We start from the raw sequence: 18,909 nt of genomic DNA, 5'->3' as shown, positions 1-18,909 counted from the left end.
TTCAGTAATATCCATGGAAATCAATCTCTCTCTCTCTCTCTCTCTCTCTCTCTAAGAGGGAAGGGGCAACAACCTGACCTAACAAATGTACATACTTCTAAAGATAAGCTGTGCGTGTCTCTCTGTGTGTGTGTGTGTGTGTGTGTGTGTGTGTCTCTTATCATCTGTGCATAACGTCTGAATATTTGTCGCCTGTTTTCCTGTTCCTGCCTCCCCATCGCCTCCCATTTCCCCTTCTTTTCCCTTCTCTGTCCCTTCAGGTTCGACCGTTTTCCACCGCCCCATCGCCTCTCATTTTCCCTTGTTTGCCCTTATCTGTCATCTCTATTTACTCCGTTTTCTATTGTGCTTCCCGTCCCATCGTCATTCATTTTCCTCTTTTTTTTTCTCTCTAGTTCTGTCCCTTCAAGTTCCTACTTTTCCCACCATCAGACCCGCTCAAGCAATGCCCTTTGGTAATGTATTTAAAACCCGCTTCAAATGGTAATAGTCGAATGGTAACCTATCTCTCCCCTGCCACTTTGAATGTTAACCTTGCCCCTTACGTCAATGCAGGGATTGTACGTTACAGCGAAGTATTTTAATTTGGAATGCAATGTTTAGTTATCTGTCCTCTCCTTACCGCCTCACACGTAGTCTTTACAACACGCCAAGCTCAGCGCTGCATTTGAGTTGCTTGCAAGGCCGCTTTAGGGAAGGGACCCATGCCTCTCCAGGGCGTCACCAACTCGAAGTGGAAACTCGAATAAGCGGCCGCCGGGGAATGACTCGGCATGAACACTTTTTATGCTATTCCTTTTTTATTTCTTCGGTTTGAATGGACTCGTTTTTATATATCATTATTTTCCATGTTAATTGAGGTCGGTGAACTGAGGACTGGACTTTGAGTGTAGTTTTCTTCCTCTAATATATATTTTTGTTTTATTTGCATCTTTTTATCCGGCATTCTTTCCTTTTTCTCTCCTGTTTTACCATGGCAGGTCAGATGAATGAGCTATAATATAATTTTTCACTGGCATTGTTTTATTTTACATTCTTTTCTTTTTTTCTTTCCTTTTTAGCAAGTCAGTTCAGGAGAATGAGTCCCACAATAGCTACTTTTTAACTAATTACGCCGGGTGGTTGACTGGGAAGTTTCATTGACAAAGTTATTGAATACCCTGCTATTGGGGGCGTTTAGGGCGACTCTTTGAAATACTACAGTGAAAAACGTCAGCTGTGTTTAACGTTTTTATACCTTTGTGTTATACGTTCTGCTCTAAGATAACATGATAGGCTACACGTACATCCTCCTATTCATATGTTAAAAATTTACGATTCCCAATTTGATAACTAGTAAGGAACTCTATGAAAACCGTCAGCTGTTTAATATCTTTTTTTTATGATCTGTTTCTGCGAAGTGCTCGAAGATTCTAAAATAAATATAAGCTGCCTTGCGTGTCCTTTATGGTTTGTGAGCTTAACTGTGAGATGTGAAAACCTTGATGATTAGATATACATTCGATTTATACGTTTCTAGATTATCCACATACATTTTATATTACTGATCATCACAACTGAGGCATGGAGTGACAGAGGAATTTACCAACTAAGATTGTGATGGACGTCTACTGTCATTGCACGCCTCACTTGTTGTCATTTACCACCAGAGCAACAAAAGAGAGACATAATCCGTTTTTATGTGTCTTCATTTTTGGAGGATTGTAGTTCAGGATGTGTTAGAAGGTGCGACGGGGACAAGACAGAGCACATTCAAGAGGAGAGTACCAAGACATCCTCCACCCGAAACTGACCTCTCTTCTGTGTCTTGTTCATTTTTCTTTTGTCGAAGCAGCGTCTTGTGGGCTTTTTGGTTGCTATTTTTTTGCTTTACCAAGACATCCTCCACCCGAAACTGACCTCTCTTCTGTGTCTTGTTCATTTTTCTTTTGTCGAAGCAGCGTCTAGTGTTTTTTTTATTTTTTTTTTTACCTTTGAGCTGCCTCCCTTGCAGTAAAGAAAAAAAACTTCCTTAATAGACAATTACGAGACAACAGAAGAGACAACTATACGAGACAGCAGAAGGCACACATCTCTTACTACCGTTGAGACGCTTATAAATGTGTCGTAAGGGTAATGCATAAAATCTAACTGAGCCGCACTTAGGAACGCTTGAAGGACACTGATAACGAGACCAAAGGTGTTACCGATAATTCTCCTCTCTGGAATGTCTTATCTTAAACCTCACACCTGTTGAGTCTCACGCCACGAGCCTTGATTAAGCTTAACCACGTCATCCTCTTCACCTGTTGAGTCTCACGTCACGATTCTTGAGGTATAGAGTTATCACCTTCACCTGTTGTACCTCGGGTCATGATATTTGAGTCAGCTTCATCACGTATACAGAGTCATCACTTTCACCTGTTGAGGCTCGTGTTATATTTGCAGTCATCATCGTCACTTCTATACTCGTCACCTTCACCTGTGTTCAGTCACCATCATCAGATACACTGTTATCACCATCACCTTAGAGTCCCACGTAAGTCATCTGTGTTCTGTCATCACCTTCACCATCTTTTGAGTTATCACGTCACCTGTGTCTAGTCATCCTCGGCCTGTAAACAGTCACCACGTCATCGTCTAGTCATTCCCAACTTATCATGTCATCAACCTCACACATGTAAGAAGTCCATTCAAGGCGTCAGGTCTCGCGTCGCATAATTACTCCATTCATTCATCCCATACGTGACGATGCTCGGGTCGGGGGGTTTTAAATCATCGACGTCACATTCGCTGAGTCACACGCGCCAAAAGTAGTGACTCAAACAGCTCTCTCATTACGGTATTTTCAAGGTAACGGCGGCGCGGTGGTCTGTTATGTATTGGGCGTGGCGGAGAGGAACGATCGGGAGACTTGAGCCAGGGTGATAATTTGTCTTATTTCTGAAACAAGCAATTATCTAACAAAAAGGAAAACATTGACGTATATTGCGTGATATTCCCTCGCTTTGGATGCTGTTGAAGTTATTGAAGTAGTGAACCACGTGTAGCCAGAGAGAGACTTCACTAGCATCTTCAAACGTTTCTCTATTCTATCGTGTTTTTTTTCGTCTATTCCAGTCGGTAAATCGTCTTCTTGGAGTAAGGGAAAAAGGGAACCAGCAAAACCTCACTGAAATAATATGGTCGTTGGTGAATAGAACACACTTGGTAACTATCTATGTACTGTCTATCTATGTACTGAAAGTTTAGAGGTTATGTTGGTTTATAGACGGGAAAGACAAATGGTTTCCCGTTCCCAAAAGTTACTATGCGTGTTTTCTTGTATTTTTATTAACTTTCCGAATATTGATTTTTCTTATACCTTTGAACAATCCCTGTATTTATTTATTTTTTATTGCTGAATGGTTGGGAAGGCAATCATCTTTCGTTTGTTTTATTATAGCTTTCTCTAATAGTAATAGTAATCAACCAATTTACTATATAATCGTTATCATTTCAAAACCCTCGGACATGTGTGTGTGTGTGTGTGTGTGTGTGTGTGTGTGTGTGTGTGTGTGTGTGTGTGTTGGTCATTTATCCGACTGTATTAATCTATTCGTAGTATTTTACAGGATTTTAATTCTACGTAGTATTTAGACAGTTCCGTTTGGCAATACTTATATAATTATTTGAAGATGATATTATTTATTTTGTTATATTAGTTTTACTTCCTACTGTGTGTATGTGTGTATGTTTGTGTCTCTGGGTTTAGACCGTTCCGCTTGCCATTAGTTCTATATATGAAGCTTGATTTTTCGATTTGTTTTGACATCTGGAATATTTCAACTGTGCGTATGTGTGTCTATGTCTATGTGTTTCCACCACTGTATTATAAAACCGTTCATTTCGTCAGAAGTTTCATAAAGGAAGCTCAAATTCTGGATAATCTCATATTTAGGCTTCTTCAACTGTGTCTGTGTTTCCAGTAGGCTACCTCTAGATAAAGATTGTTCAGTTTGTCTGTAATTCTAAATGTAAAGTTAAATGTATTGATTTGTGTAACTTATAAGCTTTTGGGGATGTGTATATAATATGTTTGTACCTCTGGATAAGACCGTTAGTTCCGTTGTCAGTTTTATGTGGAAATCTAAGTTTATTGTTTTTTTCCGACGTCTAGAGTGCCTTACCTGTGTGTGTTTGTGTGTCTGTGTTTGTGTGAATCACCCATTGGCCGGGTTACTGTGTGCATACAGGGGCAGTGGCCTCGGTAGTGTATATACATGCGTGTTCTTGACAGCGAAACACTTGTAACCCGTCCCACACATAATGGTATTCACACCTGTTCAACACACACATACACACACACACACATTTGTAGCACCTGTGAGGGGATTGACGTTTATTCTCTCTCTCTCTCTCTCTCTCTCTCTCTCTCTCTCTCTCTCTCTTATTATACTTATTTTCTTTATCCTAATATATGTGATTACTTCTGTATGGTTTAATTTAAGATATGTCAGTTTAATCGTATCTGTAGAAGTTTCTCTTATATATAGACTATTTTTTTCTGCATTCCTAAATATAGAAGTTATTTTATATGTTACTGTTATTAGTCTGAGTTGTATTATAGCTCAGTTTTATTCTCTCTATACTGTCTGTAGGGTGACTATAAAAAATAAAACTGAACAAAATAAAAGGGAAAAGAAGAAAAGAAAGAAAATAGATAAATGATTAGAATATAGCTGCCACCGACCCCGCCCCATTCTTTATCGTCTTATCATATAACAAAAACAAGTAAAGCCAAAACATTAAAAAAAAAATAGTCGTCCTACTTTTCCGAGGAATGGCCGGGGCACACACACACACACACACACACACACACACACACACACACACACACACACACACAAAGCTTCCTGCTGATAATATTTCCGGCAAAGCGTTGATAGGAGGGCTATGGAGAAGTGCTTTTTTTTTGTTTGTCTGTTTGTTTGCATCAGAAGAAGCAGTCAAGGGCAAACAATACATGGCAGGGAAGAAAGTAAAAGCTGCTCCCAGGAAGAAAAAGTGAAAGTCTTACTATTCAGGTGGGGGAGACGAGGGTAGAAACTCAATCATCAGTCAAAGGCATATAAACACAGGGAAGAAAATATAAGCTGTTCCTCGCACGAAAAGGGTGATAGAATCGTATTTTCCAGGTATAGGAGACGAGGAGAGGAACTCAATCATCAGGGAAGAAAATATAAGCTGTTCCCCGTAAGAAAAAGGTGAGGAGTCGTATTTTTCATGTATGGGAGACGAGGATAGAAACTCAATCATCAGTCAAAGGCATTTAAACACAGGGAAGAAAATATAAGCTGTTCCCCGCACGAAAAAGGTGAGGAATCGTATTTTCCAGGCATAGGAGACGGGGATAGGAACTCAGTCATCAGTCAAAGGCAAACAAAACACAGGGAAGAGAATAAAAGCTGTTCCCCGTACGAAAAAGATGATAGATTCGTATTTTCCAAGTGTGAGTGATAAGAACCCAATCTTTCCACCTGCACCTGTATATATTAACCCTTCCAGCCAACCCTCGCGCGCCACGCCGCTCCGGAAGGTAACCAAGATAGTCAAGCTTCAAGGACAGCCCGGCGCCGGAGCCTCCTCAGTATCTGGGAAAATAGTGCATCAGTGAACTTTCTCGTGTAAAATCGTTGTTCGTGAGAGAGGGAGTGGCCCATACTTTAACTTATTAATTTTACTTGCCATTCTACAACTGCACAAAAGGTATAACAGTGAACTTTCTCGTCTAAAATCGTTGTTCGTGAGAGAGGGAGTGGCCTATACCTTTTCTTATTAATTTTACTTGCCATTCTACAACTGCACAAAAGGTATAACAGCGAATTTTCTCGTCTAAAATCGTTGTTCGTGGGAGAGGGAGTGGCCTATACCTTTACTTATTAATTTTACTTGCCATTCTACAACTGCACAAAAGGTATAACAGCGAACTTTCTCGTCTAAAATCGTTGTTCATGCAAGAGGCAGCGGCCCGTATCATTGCTTATCAATTTTCCTGGCCATACCTATACATTTTTTTTCCTAGTCATCTTAATGCGTTGGGATAAAAGGCCAATAGTTTGAAGGAGATCCCAGCATCACATTCTTTCCCTTCACCTGAAATTACAATAAGGGCGTTCGTAGTGTAGCTGTCTCTTGTGAAATCGTTACTATACATCCATGGTGGTGATTTGAAGACTTACTAACGTGATCTGTGAACACTTGAAAGAAAGTTGATTAACTGAATACATCAACTATTAATAAAAGCAAACACCGGCCTTGCAAAATGACAGACGTGTTCAGCTTTCCCAAAAGACTAGTCAACAAATATAATTCCCAACCAAAATGAAACTATGCATTTGAATAGTGTATACATAAATTTAAGGATTTGCATAACCCAAAATGAGATAATAAGGGGGCGTTGAGGAGCTTCACATTAACCTTTCAAAAATATGCAAATTGATAAGAATACATAAGTTGGAGCTTCCGGACCTCTTCTCTTGTTGTATTATTCTCTAGAAACAACAAATAATGCAATACTACACAGTTTAGCCTCCGTGACCATATCATACATAAGCGATCGCCCCGGAAACGCCTCTGATAACACATGCCATGACTATTTCGGCGTCCCCATTATGACCATTTCGGCGACCCCCACCCCGGCCCACAAAACTACTTTCCAATAGATTTACATACTCTGAAGTAAAGTAAAAGTGTCTAGTCTGCAATTTTAGATACATTCAATAAACTGTGGGTGAATTAGAGGCACAAACCCCAGATAAAACAGTGAAATTCGGGGGAATGGAGTCATGAGAGGAAGACATTGAGAACATATAAGAGCTGTAAACCCAAACCACAGACCATGAACTATTAAAACACCATAAATATCACTCTTATAACCCCATAAAACCCACTTTGAGGTAAAACAGAGGCACAAAACCCTGATAAAAAGGCGAAAATCAAGGGGGTTGGGAGACCGCATGTGGTAAATGAACTATAAAAACCCAATCCACGGACCATGAACTGATAAAACCCTGCATATATCACTCTGATAACCCAACCCAACCCACTTAGAGGCTGAATAAAGGATAAAAAAGGCTTAAAATAAGGCGTGGCGGCGTGTGGCAGCTGTGGCGAGGACGTGTAGCGGCGAGAACAGCTGTTTCCCCCGGCCTCTCACCTCTTCCTATCCTCACCATGCGGAATTCACCTCATTTACAATTAGTTCTCTCACTTTTAACGGTAAGTAAAGGCCCTGTGCGTCCACCTGAGGGAGGGAAAGCAAGGGCAAGGCTGTGGGGAGGGAAGGGCAGGTGTGTGCGTGCGTGTGTGTGTGTGTCGTTGGTCTCTGGGAGGGTCTGAAGGGTTAACTATTTTCAGGGTTTAAGGCTCACGGGAAGGTTTTAAGGCTTGTTTTGAGGTGGTTTATATGTGTTTTGTGGGTTTAAGTGCAAGGCAGAAGTGGCAAGTGGGTAGCGGGTAGCAACCTCTAAGTTTTTTTTTTTTTAGGGTTTAAGGGTCACAGGAATGTTTAAGGCTTGTTTTGAGGTGGTTTATATGTGTTTTGTGGGTTTAAGTACAAGGCAGGGACGGGAAGTGGTTAGCGGGTGACCACTTCCTCAAACCTCTTTTTTTAGGGTTTAAGGCTCACAGGAAGGTTTTAAGGCTTGTTTTGAGGTGGTTTATATGTGTTTTGTGGGTTTAAGTGCAAGGTAGGGACGGCAAGTGGTTAGCAGGTGACCACTTCCTCAAACCTCTTTTTTAGGGTTTAAGGCTCACAGGAAGGGTTTAAGGCTTGTTTCGAGGTGGTTTATATGTGTTTTGTGGGTTTAAGTGCAAGGCAGGGACGGCAAGTAGTTAGCAGGCGACCACTTCCTCAAACCTTATTTTTTTTTAGGGTTTAAGTGTCCCAGGAAGGTTTAAGGCTTGTTTTGAGGTGGTTAATATGTGTTTTGTGGGTTTAAGTGCAAGGCAGGGACGGCAAGTGGTTAGCAGGCGACCACTTCCTCAAACCTTATTTTTTTTTAGGGTTTAAGTGTCCCAGGAAGGTTTAAGGCTTGTTTCGAGGTGGTTTATATGTGTTAGGTGAGTTTGGTGCAGGATTAAGTGTGAGGTAGGGACGGCAAGTGGTTAGCGGGTGACCACCTCCTCAAACCTTTTTTTTTTTAGGGTTTAAGGGTCACAGGAAGGTTTAAAGCTTGTTTTGAGGTGGTTTACAGGTGTTAGGTGAGTTTGGTGCAGGTTTAAGTGTAAGGCATATCCACGGGAGCCGCTCACACACTACACCAGGGAAGAGATCGTGTTGTTCAGCCTTCTGCCTTGCTCTGCCCTGCCCACCCCACACCACACCACCCACCTGCCCCCACCCTAGGATAAAGGAAGCATTCTTTACCCCTGCCCCCACCCACCACTCACCACCTGGCAAGACTGCCCTAAAATTGTGTCCAGGACCTTGAACTAAGTACTCATCACTACAATGTTTGGTAAATGGTAGTCTGAGACCTGCTATTATTCAAGTTTCCCCGAAACAACTAGGTGAAAGCACTGAAAAGCTACAGTGCACTTAGTCAAGTGTGTGGGGAAGATAAAAATGTATAGAAAGTTTACTCTATTCATGAACAAGCAGTGTTGGTGTGGTGTGGCTCACTTAGAGTTATGTAATCGCTAGATACTGGTAGCTTTTTTTCCTAGTCCAAATTTGTGACTTTCTATGATTTTTTTCCTGAGACATTTTTTCTGAGTAGCATCTGCCTCATTTAGCTCAACTGTCATCACATTGTGCCCATTTGATGCATAACTAGCGACATCACTCCTCTCTCTTATCCAACTTCTTAACGCTGGAGCACAAACGTAAGCGGACACGAGCACGCGGGTGCTACTTCTGTTTGTGTACAACGCAGATTGAAAGCAGTGTCACACTGGACATTTTCCTCCAATCGTTGGAGCTAGGAGCAACCGCAGTTGCCTGTACGCCCAACCAGGAGTGAGTTGTTGGTTTTAGTAACACTCCTGTCCTCCTGTCTTTGAAACTATAGTTGTACTCACAACTGCATCTTCCCTCCATTCAGCTGTAGCAATAAGTCCATAATTTGAGTAACTGCAGCACAGGCCACAACAGCTCTTACTTTTGCAAGCAGCGCTATGTGGATACAAGGCAACTGCTTTGTTTACGTTGTGGATACAGGCAACCGACCTTGGTCGTGTGTGATGCACACCCAGAAAAGTGGGAACTTCTGGTTGCGCCTGCCAACAAAGTGGTTGGAGGAAAAAGGCCCCAGTGTGACACCAGCTTGAGACCCCATTCCCATTGTTTTCCACTCCGAGTGCTCATGTCTTGCAGCAAACAAAGGGAACCCATGCTCACATCTTTGACCTGTACAAACAGGATTCTCATACACCAAGTCACTGCTCGTAAACCAAGGCATTTTTAGTGATTTTATTTTGCTTGTAAATCAAAGTGCTCATAAACCGAGGCATTAGTGTACGTATTTTTTATGTTTTTGGAGTGGTGTGAAGTATGCAAAAGAGATATGATGTGGATAACGGAAAGTTTAAATTTTTATTTAGCTGGCATATTCCTAGTCACTCTGGAAAATGGAAATTGTGGTAACTTGATGACACAGGAAAATCATCATGGCCTGAAGACCAAAAATACCAAATCAGAAGCAATATATAGTTTGAGGCTGGTACACCCTAACCATACTCTCAAATCACAGTTTGAAGGTGAGGAATGGAACAAAGTTTGACATCCATTTATGAATCCTCCTTTCCAGCTTGTGTTGCAGTTCACACAGTCCCATGGGGGAGCCTTGCAACTGGACAAGGGCAACTTTGACAGCATCATTGGTAAGTGCAGTGCCCGTTACTTGTAATGATACTTTTTTTTATCCATTGCTTATAAATTTATTCTTTAATCTTTCTGCCTGCCTTCATGACACAGCTGTATAGTTAACTTCTGATTTGTTTTGCATGAAATACTGGGGAATGGATTGGACACATGTTAATGAATGATCACAAGTTTGTATTGTATGAGAGCAAGGTTGGCCGTGATTCAACTCTTACTTTCTTATACAAACCTGAAACCTAGCACTTGTTAAGCTTCTCTTGCAGCAGCCTGGAGAGGTATGCCTTGTTTCACTTCTCTTACCAGCCACCCAACAGTATTATACAGGTGTCCTTCATCTTTCCCCTACAGGTAACAATGAGCTTGTGTTCATCAACTTCTATGCCGACTGGTGTAGATTCAGCAACATCTTGGCGCCGACCTGGGATGAGACGGCCGACAAGGTTAAAGAGCAATTCCCAGACGAAGGCCGGGTGGTAGTTGGGAAGGTGGACTGTGATGCTGAGTGTAAGTGTGCTTATACCAGTAGCTTCTTGCTCTGTACTAAGAAGTAACATTTTGGGCCTTGCATTAAGATTTCCAAGTTTTATATTACATGTTTATCACTGTGATTAGATTTTTATGGCTCTTAATTTTTTTCTCATGGACTTCATTTATCATGTTGGGCTTCTCAGGGTCTTGTGGCTTATGTCCATCATACAACACTACATATATGATACTGATGTATATCATTGTTCTGTTGCCTGTTGCAGCAAGCATTGCGTCCCGCTTCCATATCACCAAGTACCCGACCCTCAAGCTGCTGAGGAATGGCCAGGCCACCAAGAGGGAGTATAGGGGACAGAGATCAGCTGATGCCTTTGCAAATTACATTAAGGAACAGCTTCGGGACCCCATCAAGATTCTGGAGAGCCTGGATGAAATCAAGGATCTGGAGGTAAGAACTTCAAACTCGGTTTTCATTGTCAAGTTCATGAGATAGCTTGTTCCCAAATCAAGAATTAAATTGAAGAGCCAAAGCTGCCAGAAACTACTAAACTGAAGCACTTGAGAATACACAATCTGTTCTTGTGAGCCAGTTGTATGTTTTATAGGATCAGCCAAGAATAATTTTCAGCATCTGTATTTTCCAATGTATGAGGTGATTATCTGAGACAACCCTTCAGAGTTACCATTAACAATATAGGCTTCTTTCTCTAACGATTGAGTTATGAAAATATCAAGCAGGTAACAATAACTTGAAATACAACTACAAACAGTTGGTCTGCTACAAAGGATGCACAGCATGGTTAGCTGTGACACCATTTTCATTTTTAATTTACTCACCTTTGTCTGTCCTTATGGTTGTATTCATGGAAACATTTTTGATAAATTTGTCATAATACAGAAAATGTTACTAAAGAAGAAGGGATGTCAGGCAGAAGTGAGTGTTTGGCACTATTCCCCATCACCCCTCAGGAACCCCATAACCATAGGATGCATTGTATATCCCTCATATGAGATGACCCCTGAACTGAGGCATATATATGATATTGAGCTTCAAGGGCCATCTTAGACAGCAGAAAATGCAGTACATCACAACAGTTGAATTGAAGACTTTGAGTCAGAATCAGCTTAGTGTATCTTGTCAAAGTCAAGCAGTCATTTGCATGCATATGCATAATATTTCTTTACATTCTTGTCTTAGAGTACTGCTCGTGAATGCTGCCAGTTTGTTGGTTGTCTTGCCTATGCACAGGATTTACCAGACATCATGTTTCTTACAGGAGACTAAGAGGACTGTGATCGGCTATTTTGAGAAGCAGGACTCGCCAGAATACGAGTTGTTCCGCAAGATTGCTATCAACCTTAAGGATGACTGCCAGTTCCTTGCTGGGTTTGGGTGAGCATCAGAATTCCTGTTGAGGGAATTATTTCACATGTGAAGAGATTCCTTGGTAGAATGTTTCATAAGTGACAGTATTATCATAGTAATTGAGACAAAAAAAATCCTGGTATTTTCTGCAGTTTTGATGTGTCAAAAGTTACTGCTTTTGAGTAAATCCTTTTAGTTTTAATTTTAAAAACCAGTTGCTGAATTATTTGACTATTGAGATACTGCCTTCATGTCATGAACACTTTGCAGTGAAACAGTGCGCAGTATGCACCCGCCCGGGGAGAGCATTGTTGCCTTCAAAGCTTCCATAACTAAGGAGGATGAAGCCTTTACTGGGTCACTTGCATCTTACGATGAGTTGTCCATCTGGGCCACTGAGAGATGCATCCCTCTGGTGCGAGAGATCACATTCCAGGTAAGTGTGCTGCACCACAAGCGCTGGCCCTGTGGCTGACTGGTGCATGCTTTGGTTTGTTGACTGTTGGTGCTCACAGTCAACAAAGTCACATGAAGTCTGCTGCGTTCACACTTTGATGTTCATAATGATAAGGAAGGCAGCCATGTTTAGCCTTGTCTGATAGGTACTGCATTATTGTTATTATTTATTTTTATTTTTATTATTAGTAGTATTAGTATTAGTATTTTTATAATTATTATTGTCATTATTATAATTATTACCATCATTATCATCATTAAAACTTACTGAGATGCTTGAAGGCTTGAATAATAAAGGTAGCTGAGGGAGTGTTCTTTCCTTTTACACTTCTTTGTGTGTAATGCTTCATTCCCTTTCAGAATGCAGAGGAATTAACAGAAGAGGGACTTCCTTTCCTCATCCTCTTCCATGCTCCTGAAGACACAGAGAGCATCAAGAAATACACGTCCCTGGTGCACACAGACCTCGCCGACCAGAAACGTGAGTTGTGGCTGATTTCTTCTTGCACGTGATCAGATGGCAGACAGATGTGTTATGTTCTATAAGCTATTCTGAGTTAGACATTGAATTCCTTCTAAATTCACTGTGGTAATTTTTTATGTTAATGTCAATGTTGCATTTATTATTCCTACCATATTTGTCAAAACTAGCACATGGTTGATTTCTCTCAAATACTTGCTAGTTGTAAAACAGGTAGATGAATTAATATGATGGCTGTTGTGTCAATGGTTAGGGCTCATTGCAGCCCCTCAGGACCTATCTTGGTGGTAGGTGTTTTCTCTGTGGGCAGTTTTTCCTTTGACTAAAGTTATCATAGCTTGTTATGTCTCAAACCTGCATCTCCCACTTTTGACCTACATTGTGTGTGGAGATATAATGATTTAGATACTGATTTTTTTTTATTCATGTTTTACAGAAAACATCAACTTCTTGACTGCCGATGGTGTTCAGTTTGCTCATCCCCTCCACCATTTGGGGAAATCCAAGAAGGACTTACCACTGATTGCCATTGATTCCTTCAGGCACATGTACCTCTTCCCAGGTGAGATTAAGGCCTGCATTGTTATGGCTGAAGATTCTTTCTATATCTAGGCGAATGACCTTTTTTATCATCAGCCCTATCTCTATATTTTTATCTCCCCGTTCTCTCAAGGGGTCAGCCAAGGCAGAGGCATCCCCAACATTCCCTGTTCTGACACTCCCTCTCAGCACAAGCAGTCCCTCACCTACCAATCCTCTCACCAACACAAGTCCACTCTATTGATGGTCCCCCCATGACACCCACCCCCTCAACCCTGCTTTCACATACTCTCTTCACAAAGTTATTCTCCTTCATTCTCATCACATGTCCAAACCATCTCAGAGCACCACACTTCATACGTTCACAATTGGCAATGTGTGAACCAAGCCTTTATCTCATCTCTCACTTTTTCTGTTGGATTTTCTTGTAGGATTTTTTTACATCGATCACCTATTTTGCCTCATCTGTCCACCATTTCCTTTCTTTCCTCTTCCACACAACCTATTTCCAACTACTTCCCCAGGCTTCCGAGGCACTGAACTCTTAACACTCCCAAGCACCTCACTCAGTACTGCACTGTTATATTCTTACTTTTGCCCTTCCAAGTTACTCCTTTGCCTACCTTCTTTACATCTGCCTGTAGCCACTGTCATGTAATCTCTCACTTGCCATTTCCTTCTTCCAGTATTAAAAACTTATTAACGAAAAAACTGATTCAGTATGTGTCGATTTATCTCGTGTTACTCTTCATTTTAGATAATATATTTCTCCCTGTGGCTCAGATTACCAGGAAGCTTTCGTTGAGGGGAAGATGAAGGATTTCCTCAATGACCTGTACAGTGGCAAGTTGCATCGTGAGTTCCACTACGGCCCTGATCCAGAGTCCACATCGGAGGCAGCACAGGTGAGTCTTGTCTGTCCATCCATCCAGTATACTTACAGGAGTCAAGTCTTGAATCTCAGACTTACCATTTCAGATTTTCAACTTACGTTGTTTTACTATTCCTAACCTGTTATTATATCATTATTGCAATGCCAGAAGAAAGTCTAATAGGATGTTTTAATGTTCCAGCAGAGAGATGAAAATGAAATAGCAGATCCCACCAAAGAGGCCACAAAGAAGGAGAGGCCAACGACCCCGCCAGAGTCCACCTTTAAGAAGCTCGCGCCCTCCAAAAACAGATACACTTTATTAGACAGAGACGAGCTGTAATAAGGTAAAAAGGTAATTCACTTCATAGTGTTCTCTGTTTTGTAGAAGAGCTCTGTCCTTTTTAGGGGGTGGTAAGACAGCTTTAAGTACTCTGAATACGGAATTGTCATCAGCTAAAGAAAAGTCATCTATGCCTCATTTTTGTATTGAATGTCAGACATCATTTGGGAATATGATATTACAATGTGGCAGATGATAAAATTCTAAAGGTAATGGTGAAAAACTGAAATCTCTATATAAGAAAATTAGTAATGCATTTTGGGATATTGGCCTGATGGGGAATACTGTTTGTTAGTACTGAAGCATAGGCATTCATTGTTTGTTTGTGTGTTTGTGATCAACAGAGTGTGTAAGTGTCCATTTTTACTCCATTATTTCTTGACGCATTTCACAGAGTTGACTTTGAATCTTGGTTAAGTCAAGTTTAATTTCCTTTGCTGCAGAAGGTTAGAAGTTTTGAGCAAGATCAGTGTGTACTATTTGGCTTATTTACAAAAAAAATGTATGAGTGTAGGAGTGTTAGGGAAAAGATTTTGAAGGTAAATATTTTACTATTTAATGTATGAAGAATATTGCAGTTTTGAAACTTTACTTAAATCATAGTCATTAGATGCCTTAAACAAGTTTTATATACATTATGATTATGTGCTTAATACTGTTTGTTTATATGTATTTCACATGTAATCATAATTATATACAATATATATTTTTTTTTATTTATGTAAAAATCTTACCAACTTTTTTGTTCAAGCTCTAGCAGCTTAAATTCCATAGAGTTCATTGTAGTTTACTGCAGCATACAGACTATTTTTTTCCTAGATCATCATACATTTTGATTGAACAGATGTAATTTGAGTATTATACACACACTGATTGCATCAGTATTGTTAATGTGAAAACCACACTGCTGCAACCATCATTTGTCTGGACTGAAGCTGTGTGGACAGACACGGTGTGCTGGAGGGTGACACACGTTGGTATGCGTGCTGAAAAATGCGAGCAAGTGTTAATTTTTACCTGCATTAGAGGCGTACACGTTTCGAGTGTGCGCCACCATAATGTTCCCAAGTGGGCACGATTGGTTAGTGAGGTAGTACTTACCCCGGACAATGCATGCAAGGATACACACTATTTATTTTCCATCATCTTTTTTGTATCAGCAATATATATTAAGTTGAAATTTTTATGGTGTACTTTTATATACTTGTGCTCCCTAAAAATATCTATATTCCTAATATTCCCCTTTAAATTTCTTTTCTTTTACTTTTACTAGACATTAGCTCTTCTCTGTATGGAGGATTTAATCCATAAATCATTTTGGAAAGTTAAAGGAGCATGTACATGTTTGTATGTGTTTGTATCTTTTGTTAAACTTTTATTGTTATAATTTATGGCATATCAAATGGCCACTAGACTCTCACGCTGTAGAAGGGAAAAGAAATTAAACTTTTGGAGATAAATTTTCTCAATCAGTTTTATATTTTTGATATATGATTTCCATTCCACTATTTTATATTTCCACACTGATAAATTGCTATACGTAATAAGATCTCTGGCAGGTTTTATATTTATTTGAGTACAGATTAGGAAGTGTTTGTCTAGTGAGCAGGTTTATCAAAGTCCATTCATGTGTGGGTGGTGGGAGCTTTCTGGAGAGCACTTTCATGATGCTTTTGATCATGTATCAGAAATCTTTATTCCTTATCTTGATTTATTTCCTTTTTATAAATTTGATATTTGCAGAAAAATTATTTTACTTGAGCTTTGATGCACTCATGGGTGTAATAGCTCTGAACATTTGTTGAGAGTGTAACAGTGATGGTGAATGATGTTTGGTTTGTAAATACATGTTCAGTAAGGAAATAGGAGACAAATATTTTATTACTCTAGATTATTCTTTTCCATGCTTTTTTTTATAAAGCAGTCTGTGGTGGCTCTATCTAGCTTCCCTCTTGGTAAAGACATTAGTGGCTTTCTGGGCTGAGTGGGCCTGACATCTGACTTCCACGTGATGGACAGTGTATGTTGTGTGTGAGTCTGGAGCAAGATTGAGAGAAGTCCAGAGCCACTCCCAGGGCTCTCCGGGAAGGGGTGCTTCTGCATCATTCACTTGGGGTCAGTAATGTTGCTACTGCCTTAAATTATCATGCAGTTGCAGTAATTGTCATTTTAACACAATTGATAACATTTTGTATAATGTTTCTTTTTGACATTATATTATGTCTAATGTGGTTTTGGAAGTTCATGATTTCCCCATCTCTTGCCCTCCCTTTAAATCCACGATTGCGCCTTTGAGAGCTTTAGCAGTCTCCTCTCCATTCTTCTGTCTTGTGACAAAGATGCTTGGTAAAATGTGTTTGTTTTCAAACTTACTTTTTAAGGAATACAGTTAATGCAGTGATTTTTCCCATATTTCATGACATCAAATAGGTTTCAGTTTAAAGTAATTCACATGTGCAATGATTTATTATTTATTATTTAATTAGCCGTGGCAGGGGGACAAGGGTTCCTTGATTATTGACGAGGATATTTTGAAGTTCTGAGTTTCAGTAATGACTCCACATACCTATCTTTGCTTCGGAACTCATGGCCTTCACCAGACAAGCCTAAGCAACACTCCTTCACTAAGAACCCTCAGAGGAGAATACAGAACAGAAAGAAATAGACAATAATTAAGTGGTGTCAGTATTTGATTTTCCAGTCTTGGAGAAAGATGTTAACATCAAGCTGTGGCCAGTGTAACAGAAGGGGCAGGCACAACTTATCAGACCAAAGGCTACATAGACGTAATCAGCAAAGTGGTGGTATCCATTTTTTATGCTTTGGCTGTTTCTTAATTTACTCTGTTATTCTGCCTCTTTAAGCACTTATGGCTATTTGCATTGCCTTTGTTTTCTTGGTGTAAGCCTGCAAGTTCCACCTACTTTGAACCAGAGATATTTTAAATTTTAAATTTCAGTTTTACTGCCATCTTCCTCGAACCACTCTTATCTCTGGGAAGACTTTAAAAAGTGAATTGCACTTTACCTTGTTCTGTTAACTTAAATATAAAGAAAGCTTTTACCTCTGTTGAGAATACAGTACACATATTATGTATGTCGTTTGTCATAGAAGAGCATTGTTGAGGCTATTTGTTCATACATACTAATAATGAAAAGGAATGTTTTATTTGTCAACACTTTCTGCTGTCTGTAAATTATCTTGTGCATTGTTATCTACTGTGTCTTTGGTGGTGATGGTGTCATGTGTGCTGCCAACAATGAGGTCTGGGATAGCTTGGCCTGCATGTGATGGCTGCCGCCCAGCGAAGCAAACCTAGGCACTGTGGAGCCTGACACACACATGCTATGAACGCTGGTCAGGACTCATCCTTCAAGGAGTTGTGGTGTGTTGTTTGTGGAATGCAGTCTTTCCCTTTGGTCTGGTGCTGCCCTCATCATGCTGCTGCTATAACTGCTGCTGCTGCTGTGTCATCTCATTTGTGTGCTGCACCTTGTACAAAATCATTCCATGGCTCACCCCTCTGAGCTGTTGACCTAATAATGTAATTATCATGAATACATTAAAACTTTGATATATATTGCTGTAGCTATCATTTTTGCCACCACATAAGATTATTTTCTTATGTAAGGTTTTAGATTTGAGATGATCTAGATAATCGTCCCTCCCTTCTGCCGAGTGAACTGCCATGCAACTAACCTGGCTGGCAACTAAATGACTGGGGGCACTCTCTGCAATTACCCCCACACTGTATGTTATCAGATGCTAGTGCCTTAAATGAACCTCTCATGAACTAGTTAGGTGTGACTAATATAACCTACCTTCATGTTCTTATCTGTTAGGCAACCGGGTACAAGGTGCATAATTTTCGGGTCATGAGCTTAGGGAAAAAATATTCTGTACCAAAACTCATCTCGACGAGCAGCACTTTCTTTAGCAGTGGTCCAGTGACAGAAGAACCAACTCTATGTGAAGTTATACTCAAATATGACGACCCTTCTACCTTTGATTATTTAAATGCTTACCTAGCCTTTGTGATGCAGGCAAGTACGGTACACAGAAATAGGTAGACAGACAGGCGTAGATAGCAGGCCATGGATGATAGATATATACGTATGTAGTTAGACATTTCGATTGACAGATGTACAGGTATAATGTACACTTATTTAGTTGTATATGTAGACATTCAGACTACGATAGATAGACATCAGTTAGGTAGACAGAACGGTAGATAATCAAATAGTGGTAGATAGATACTCGGTAGAGAGACATTTAGATTTTTTTTTTTTTTTTTTTTTTTTTTTAAGTGGATAGGACAAGTGTAAATGAGGTGTGTGAGTGGTGACATGTGTCGAGTGGATAGATAGACATTAAGATAAATTAAGTATGAGTGGTGAAGTGTATCGAGTGGATAGATAGACATTAAGATAGATTAAAAAACAAGTGCATGGATAGTACAAATGGACAAATGTATTCGGGGTTATTGCAGAGAGGGTACCCTTCTAATTTCGAGACACTGACT

The 18,909-nt window shown here is 40.1% G+C and overlaps 1 protein-coding gene across 2 annotated transcripts; it reads left to right on the top strand.

The window, feature by feature from the left end:
• The first annotated feature begins 5,570 nt into the window (after positions 1-5,570).
• Positions 5,571-17,968, top strand: LOC126992870 (endoplasmic reticulum resident protein 44-like). 2 transcript variants are annotated; one of them, XM_050851689.1, is made up of 10 exons: positions 5,571-5,727; positions 7,072-7,239; positions 9,771-9,843; positions 10,193-10,348; positions 10,594-10,778; positions 11,608-11,723; positions 11,967-12,132; positions 12,513-12,633; positions 13,070-14,078; positions 14,247-17,968. In XM_050851689.1, the coding sequence occupies exons 2-9, from the start codon at positions 7,195-7,197 to the stop codon at positions 13,243-13,245; spliced, it is 1,038 nt and encodes a 345-aa protein (XP_050707646.1). In that variant the 5' UTR covers positions 5,571-5,727; positions 7,072-7,194; the 3' UTR covers positions 13,246-14,078; positions 14,247-17,968. The 2 variants fall into 2 exon arrangements, with proteins under 2 accessions (XP_050707646.1, XP_050707647.1); XM_050851690.1 differs by lacking the exon at positions 5,571-5,727 and having other exon boundaries at positions 7,048-7,239; positions 14,250-17,968.
• The last annotated feature ends 941 nt before the right edge of the window (positions 17,969-18,909 follow it).

Source organism: Eriocheir sinensis, unplaced genomic scaffold (genome assembly GCF_024679095.1).
Source record: "Eriocheir sinensis breed Jianghai 21 unplaced genomic scaffold, ASM2467909v1 Scaffold511, whole genome shotgun sequence".
NCBI lineage: Eukaryota > Metazoa > Arthropoda > Malacostraca > Decapoda > Varunidae > Eriocheir > Eriocheir sinensis.
Note: the sequence above shows the minus strand (reverse complement) of the source record. Positions and strands in the feature narration are given on the sequence as shown.